This window comes from Sprattus sprattus, assembly GCF_963457725.1.
Source record: "Sprattus sprattus genome assembly, chromosome: 3".
Lineage (NCBI taxonomy): Eukaryota > Metazoa > Chordata > Actinopteri > Clupeiformes > Clupeidae > Sprattus > Sprattus sprattus.
In genome coordinates, this window is record NC_137922.1 from 10,000,552 (window position 1) to 10,009,297 (window position 8,746).

Here is an 8,746-nt window from a genome sequence, read left to right on the forward strand (position 1 = left end):
AGTGTCTTTAGATATTTTTGTCAGATGTTACTATGGAATAATTAAAAATATTTAATAAGTGTCACTGGCTTTTATTGGCAATTATATGAAGTTAATGCAAGAGGTCAATATGTGCAGTTTTGACCCTTCTTTTTCAAGACCTCTGCAATCCGCCCTGGCATGCTGTCAATTAACTTCTGGGCCACAGACTGATGGCGGGCCATTCTTGCATAATCAATGCTTGGAGTTTGTCAGAAATAGTTTTTTTTGTTTGTCCACCCGGCTCTTGAGGATTGACCACAAGTTCTCTATGGGATTAAGGTCTGGGGAGTTTCCTGGCCAATGGACCCAAAATATCAATGTTTTGTTCCCCGAGCCACTTAGTTATCACTTTTGCCTTATGGCAAGGTGCTCCATCATGCTGGGAAATGCATTGTTCATCACCAAACTGTTCCTGGATGGTTGGGAGAAGTGGCTCTCGGAGGATGTTTTGGTCCAGCAAGCGCCAGGACCATCTCCTAAACATGATTCAGCTGCAGGATCGGGTCACCTCCAGCACAGAGCTTGCTCAGGAATGGCAGCAGGCGGGTGTGAGTGCATCTGCGCGCCCAGTGAGGCTAAGACTTTTGGAGGATGGCCTGGTGTCAAGAAGGGCAGCAAAGAAGCCATTCTCTCCAGGAAAAACATCAGGGACAGACTCATATTCTTCAAAAGGTACAGGGATTGAACTGCTGAGGACTGGGGTAAAGTCATTTTCACTGATGAATCCCCTTTCCGATTGTTTGGGGCATCTGCAAATAAGCTTATCCGGAGAAGACAAGGTGAGAGCTACCATCAGTCCTGTGTCAAGCAAACAGTAAAGCATCCTTAGACCCTTCATGTGTGGGGTTGCTCCTCAGCAGGGAGTGGGCTCGCTCATAATTTTGCCTAAGAACACAGCCATGAATAAAGAATGGTACCAAAACATCCTCCGAAAGCCACTTCTCCCAACCATCCAGGAACAGTTTGGTGATGAACAATGCCTTTCCCAGCATGATGGAGCACCTTGCCATAAGGCAAAAGTGATAACTAAGTGGCTCGGGGAACAAAACATTGATATTTTGGGTCCATTGGCCAGGAAACTCCCCAGACCTTTATCCCATTGAGAACTTGTGGTCAATCCTCAAGAGGCGGGTGGACAAACAAAAAAAAACTATTTCTGACCAACTCCAAGCATTGATTATGCAAGAATGGGCCGCCATCAGTCAGGATGCGGCCCAGAAGTTAATTGACAGCATGCCAGGGCGGATTGCAGAGGTCTTGAAAAAAAAGGGTCAAAACTGCACATATTGACTTTTTGCATTAACTTCATGTAATTGCCAATAAAAGCCAGTGACACTTATTAAATATATGTAATTATACTTCAGCCTTCCATAGTTAGGCTACATCTGACACTAAAGACACTGAAGCAGCAAACTTTGTGAAAATGCATATTTGTGTCATTCTCAAAACTTTTGGCCACGACTGTACTATTCATTTATTGAATGGTATTATATTTTTGCTACTTAAGCTGTTGATCTCTTTGGCAACTTGTTCTAAAATCTTTAAGTTCCCCCTCCCCTGTAAAATGGTTGAGTCCATGAGTTCGCTTTGCTCCGTGTGTGGTTGCCCCAACTTGCCCGCTAGATTCAAGTGAAGGAAAGAACCAGTTTGAAAGCATTTGAGAAGCTAAAAACAAACTTGAGACAAGCCTTCTGTAGGCTTGCAGTGATAAAATAATCTACAGTACAGCTGAATCGTGAATCAAGAAAATGTGATGGGTGGTCATATGTGGTAGACAGTTCCGTTGTAATTTCAATCGTTTATTTATTGCTAGCTTGCAAAAATCGGTAGCATACAGTAGCTAGCTCGCTATACAGCTTGCTTGCGCTAGCTAACCTTGAAGTTACCACTGTTAGCTAGCTTAGCTAACCAACGTCTTACTAACGTCTTTAGTAGGCTACAGTAAAGTGGACTGACAGAAAATGTTATTGCAGTTTTTATTTTCATTACATATCATTAAGAAATCAGATTTTAGATACCACTAACCGTTTTGTCACGTATAAATTATTTTGTATGTGATAACCCAATACATACAGAACAAGCCATTAGAAATGAAATTGGCCATTTAGAAACACCTTTGTCATTATGAAGGGAAATATTTCATGAACGTTTTGCTGCTGAATATGTTAATATACAGTACTGTGCAAAAGTTTTAGGCAGGTGTGGAAAAATGCTGTAAACTAAGAATGCTTTCAAAAATGGAAGTGTTAACAGTTTATTTTCATCAATTCTTCATAAATTAACAAAATGCAGTGAAGGAACAGAAGAAAATTCTAAATTAAATCAATATTTGGTGTGACCACCCTTTGCCTTCAAAATAGCATCAATTCTTCCAGATACACTTGCGCAGTTTTTGAAGGAACTCGGCTGGTAAATTATTCCAAACATCTTGGAGAACTAACCACAGATCTTCTGTGGATGTAGGCTTCCTAAAATTCTTCTGTCTCTTAATGTAAACCCAGACAGACTCGATGATGTAGAGATCAGGGCTCTGTGGGGGTCATACCATCACTTGCAGGACTTTCTGTTCTTGTTTAAGCTGAAGATAGTTGTTAATGACATTGGCTGTATGTTTGGGGTTATGTTCCTGCTGCAGAATACATTTGGTGCCAATCATACGCCTCCCTGATGGTATTTCATGATGGATTAGTATCTGCCTGCACTTGCAGAAATGCAGCCCCAAACTGGAAAGGAACCTCCACCATGCTTCACTGTTGCCTGCAGACTCTCATTATTGTACCTCTCTCCAGCCCTTCGGCGAACAAACTGCCTTCTTCTACAGCCAAATATTTCTAATTTTGACTCATCAGTCCAGAGCACCTTCTGCCATGTTTCTGCACCCCAGTTTCTATGTTTTCGTGCTTAGTTCAGTCACTTGGCCTTGTTTCCTTGTCGGGGTAGAGCTTTTTGGCTGCAACTCTTCCATGAAGACCACTTCTAGCCAGACTTCCCTGGACAGTAAATGTCTGTACCTGGGTACCACTGGTTTCTGCCAGTTCTGAGCTGATGCCACTGCTTGAAATCTTCCGATTTCGAAGGTAAATAAGCTTGATGTGTTTTTCATCAGCTGCATTAAGTTTCCTTGGCTGACCACTGCGTCTACGATCCTCAACGTCTTCTTCAAAAGAGCTTGAACTGCACATTTTGAAACCCCTGTCTGCTTTGAAATCTTTGTCTGGTAGAGACCCTGCTGATGCAGTATAACTACGTTGTGTCTTGTTGCTGTGCTCAGTCTTACCATGTAAATGGATACAAAATAAACATTTATTGTTTACATTTTTCAAAGCATTCTTAGTTCATAGCATTTTTTCACACCTGCCTAAAACTTTTGCACAGTACTGTATGTAATATCTGACAGTGTTTTAAGTCTTGGCAAGACATTACTGTTGTCTGTTTTCACTATCTGGAATTGTATAAATATATAGACACCAGGCATGTGTGTGTGATATTAGAGTAGAAAAAACCCGCACTCTTAAGCTTTTCTCATAGCTATTCTATTTAGACCATCTATTCAAAGACGCGTTTTGGCCTAAGACATCGTCAGTGTGACAAAAAGCGTCTGTTAATAAACTGGTCTAAATGAAATAGCAATGAAAAAAGCTTGCGAGTGCGGTTTTTTTCTACTGTAAGTAAACAATCTTTTACTCGCACCCAAAAACGCCTTTATTTTGGATGTAGAGCGCGCCTATCCCTACAAAAAAATGTGTTTGTGATATGACACCCTTGAATTTCAACTTGCCACCCTGCTGCCACCCCATGTAAAATTTTCTAGAATCGCCACTGACAGAGAGACAGACACACAGACACAGAGGGAGAGAGACAGAGAGAGAGGGCCAATCCCTGGGACAGACTGAAGCAGATGGGAGCTGACTGTTTCTCTCCAATCCTAATTCAATTAATTCTGTTGTCTCCTAATGATCTGCTTAGCAGTGCTTTTAAAAGCAGATCTAAACATCTCCGTGGTAACCCTCACAGCTCAGCATCCTGCACCCTGAGGAATGTGCCAGCACTTCTCAGAACTCACTCTGAGAAAGATCAGCCCCTAGCCTGACTCAGATCAACCCTAGAACCACGCTAGACCAGCAGAGGTTGAAAAGCATTGATATTGTGGCAAGCTAGCATGGAAAAAGGCTCAGCAAGTCAAAGATCTCCAGTTCCAAGGCAACTCCTGTGTGCCAATACACTGCATAGGCCCAGGAGTACCATTTATTAGTTCCCATTACACACGTATCCAAGTACATGCACACAATCAGACTGGGGAAAACTGGAGGCAGGGCATCCTGTGCAGTGATGATCACATGACGGAGGACAGTTATGTTAAAATAACACTGAACTAAGTAAGGACTAAATTCGGCATAGCACACAGACAACATGATAACAGTAATGCACACTAACACAGGATCCAAAAGGGGAGAACCCAAATTATCTTGAGGAGAACAACAAAAACCTGTGAACAGCCGCCACTCGTCCAAGCAGGGGCGGAGTGGCCATCGGGAGCACCGGGATTGTTCCCGGTGGGCCTGTCGGCCAATTATCTCTCGAGAACCAGCCTGCAGGCCGGCCTTCGCAGCCGATGAGTCAAAGCCATGAGTGGCCCATCGAATATGCATGTGCGTCATATCATGGTCCCTTGAAAATCTCTAAATTTTCCGAAAGTTACGGAATTGGGCCGTCCAACCATTATTTATAGCACTATTTGTCTCTGTGCATCACACCTATGGTGGTGTCTGTCAAACTCACTCCCATTAATCCAACCTTCTGATTTTTGTTTAGCCTCCTATATTGATGTAATTCTTTTTATTCAGACGCTCCATTACTTTCATGACCACAAATATAAATTGGCCAGCGATTTAATTCGTTTTTTTGTTGAACGTAGAATGGTCGAGCAAAGCATCATGGGAATTGTGTATCGTTCTGCCTTTATCAAGTGAACCTAGGGAGATAAATTAGCGGCTATCAGGGAGAGAGAGCAGGTGAAGCGTACCTGATGGAGAGACATAAGAGAAAGGAGAAAGGAGGGGGCAAAAAGGCTAGACTGAAAAAGAGGCGGATGCTGGAGGAAAGTGCATCAAAATGTACAAGAATTACGGATTTATTCAACCAGCCGTCAACTAGATGCGAGTGAGTTGACAGGACACATTGTTGCGAATTAGCATAACATTTGAGCCAATACGGAAGTCGATTTGTTCCGTATTTCCATAAATGTACATATACAAATACACTGTCACTGCCACTGTCATGTCTGTCACCCACACATCAACTCTAAATCTAACAATAATGATCAAAAGCCGCCCGTTTGTTTCTGTAGTTGATATATGGGAGGTGGAGGGGATGCGGGTTGGGCACGTTGTGCGTTGTGGGCACGTTGTGGGCCGGTGGTGGGCCGGTGCAGTTAGAATTGTCCCGGTGGATTTTTGTGTCCCACTCCGCCCCTGCGTCCAAGGCATGCTGGGAAACCCCCAGCACACTACACAGCCCCCTCCTAAGTGGTTAGCTGTCCCCAGCAACCAAAACATAGTCCCAGAGGCGTTGGAGAGACATTTAGGACACAGTCGCCCCCAGCACGACCACAAGCCTTGGCAGCGGCAGAGGCTCATGGAACAGTCGAAACAGGAAAAGAGCCTCACCAGAACCGACAAAGTCCCTTAGGTGTTGGGAAAGCTGACGTGGATGCTGAGCCTGCTCTGGGGGAGGCCGTCTCAGCTGGCGAGGCCTTGGCCCTGGTCTCGAGGGTTGGGATTGGAGAGACGGCATGGACTCCCTATGGATAGTAGTGGTGAGTTGGAACACCTGCTGGTGGTATTGGGGATCCCCCCTGGCTGGCAGGGATGCAGACGCAGCGTTGATGTGGCAGACTCTGTGGCAGGGAGCTGCATTGCAAAAGCCCCCCAGGCTGGTGGCAGTGATGCAGGAGGCCTTTGGGCTGGAGATAGCAGTGGCATGGAAGCTCCCCCCCGGCTCCCCCAAAGATGGCCGGAAGGAATGCAGGTCCCACCAATGAAATGGCAGACCCCTGTGTCTCCCAAGGGGGGGGTGGAGTTGACTGTTAATCTGGCAGTTCAAATACAGTCCTTCAGTGTGACCCAGGCGGCCAACCAACGTGCATCGGACTTGAAGAGGAGCTCTGGCTATCGACGCAGGTACTTGGCAATTGCGGGCTATCTGACCAGGCTTGTCAACAATGGTCAGTCGGCAGAGGAACGCGTCACCTTGACTGTAGAGGCCGTACTTGGCAGATCGATTCTGCCTCTGCCTTATCGTGGTCACTCAACCTGGCCTGAATTATCTTGAAGAGAACAATAACAACTGGTGAATGGTCTCTCGCCCAAGGCTTGTACAGAAACCCCCCGCATGCTACAATATGATTAGATATGACATGAGATATTGACATTGATTGATTGATAAATGTGACATAGAAACACAGGCATATTCTTTATGGGACAAATATGATGTTTAAGTTTAATTATTAGCTGCATACCACCTTCTAGTTTCTCTTAAAGGAAGATTTTTACTAACACAGGAAAAAGGTGCCCTGTCAGCCCCTCAGACCGGGTGAAGGTCACAGAGGACAATTCTGAAGGGTGACCCTCATAGATCACATATCCTGCCCATGAACAAGCTCTTAAGAACGGTTTGCCTTAGAGAAGCCTTTGATGTGGTTTGTGTGTGGGACCAAAACTGTATACGTGAAAGATAGTACAAACTCAACACTTTTAAAAATGGTTCAGCTCTGCACCAAGTGTGCCTCTGTTCAGTCTCTGTACGGGTATAGGTTTAATCTTGTGACAGGTTCAGGCTCTTAGTGTAGTGCAGAACATTTTAACAGCACAATTTTTAAGACTCTGGTGGATTTCATATTGTAAACACAAAGTCAAGACAAAATACTCCCTCCCCTTTTCCCTCTCCCCATATCCATTTGACGAAGTCCTCAAAGTAAGTTACGACTACACATACCTGTCGTGGGCCTACCATTCCTCCCTGTTGCTTCAAAGTGCACAGAAACCCTCCATATTTTTCTTGTCAGTGCATCAAGGTTCCTGTCATCCTTTCAAAGAGCACTCTTACTGAAGTGGTCTCCAGATAGCCTGGTTGAGATGCACACACATGCCCACACACAACCCTCGAAGATCCCCACAGTGCGTGTGGTTTGGGTAAAGCCTCTCATTAAAGGGAAACAGTGCACAGTCTTAGTAGTGAACAATTAAACTCTTTCCTCACAATGAGTGCTCTTTTTTTCAAAGGCAAATGAGTACATTCTCATTTGAGTTTACTTGCTCAAAAAAATAGTTCTTATCTGTAAGAAGCCTTCGTGTGTTTCAGTGGTGCTGCTATGGCAACGACTTTGCGACTTTGCCAACCCTCGCAAATGGAGAACATCTGATAGACATGACAGGACACATAGTCTACAGCAGCACAGCAACCTGAGCCGCAGATAACATCGCTAGACGAAATTATTAGAGAGAGAAAACAGCTTTTTTTATGGCTCTATAAAATCTAGCACTTAAATATAGATAGACTTTATTCTGCCCATGCGGATTTGGGCACAACAACATTAGCAGAGGCATGTCACAGTACACACACACACACACACACAACCTAAGGCATGAAACAAAGTCTGGTTTTGTCTAAGCTCTGTTTACTTGATGCTGCTGTTTACAATTCTGACTGATACAGGCAAAAAGGTGTTAACCCGATTGAATTTGCACCACTGAACTCTATCGTCTGCCTGACGGTAACAGCTCATACTGACAGTACAGAATATGGGTGGATTAGGGAGGATTCCCTCTACCTGTAGCCTATAAGGACGAACTGGTCAAAAATAAACGGAAGATTATAATGACCTATCTGACCGATGATTTTCATCGCAGTCTGAACCAAACGCATTGACTTTTTCCTTTTTTACCATGCAGCTATTCCATAGGCTATCTGATTACTCTTGGTTTGTCGCCTTGTGCTTTTATGATTATTTTACAGTTGTCGCAACAGAAGGTATCAGCGCTAATTATTTAGGTCATACAGATGTGTGTTATTTATTTATTCGCGCTGGATGGGAAGGCGTGTGAACGGGGGGCAGGATTTCCCCACTGAGCGCCGCCTCTCCGGAGCAGCAGTCATCGGAGCTCGGTCATTCATCCTGGAGTTAGGGTTTACTGGCACACCGCGAAGGTTCGGGAGCACTACACCAAGTCCACGACGGACAAGGTGCTGCTGAAAGTACTCATTGCAGGGCTGTGACAAGCAGAACCAATTAGCCTACATCAATTTTTTTGCAGCCGGGTTGCCTGATTTAGAGAGGCAAGCGACGGAGAGGTGTTTTTTTTTTCTCTCTGCACACTGCGTCTCGCGGTGGACCCGGGAATGCAGACAGTCACGGGCGCCTCATCTCTACTGAGCTCGTGAATGGAACGCGTTTATAGCCCGGACCGCTACCTCTCCATCCATACAGCGAGACCCCGTGTTTTGTGATTAGGCGTGTGGTCACCGGAACCGTTGCCTCTGGGACACACACGGCTGGTGGAAGATGGAGGCGTTCTTTGCTGAGGTGAGTGATATTCCTTTACAGCATATTGACGTGTATGTCATGGGTCTACTATGGATTAGGCTGTAATTGGAGATATATAATTATAGAACATTAGAACTGCGAGTTTTTCACCCTGGGCATTTCCATGTGACTTCAAACATTTGT

The 8,746-nt window shown here is 44.7% G+C and overlaps 1 protein-coding gene across 1 annotated transcript in view; it reads left to right on the forward strand.

Annotated features, from left to right (window-relative positions):
• Positions 1-8,581: 8,581 nt before the first annotated feature.
• The window catches only part of myo10l1 (myosin X, like 1), a gene marked incomplete at both ends in the record, with an annotated part of 75,997 nt that continues 75,832 nt past the window's right edge, over positions 8,582-8,746 (forward strand). The window contains one exon of the mRNA XM_080834898.1: positions 8,582-8,602. Within this exon, the coding sequence (XP_080691024.1) occupies positions 8,582-8,602 (21 nt within the window). The remainder of the gene's footprint in view (positions 8,603-8,746) is intronic.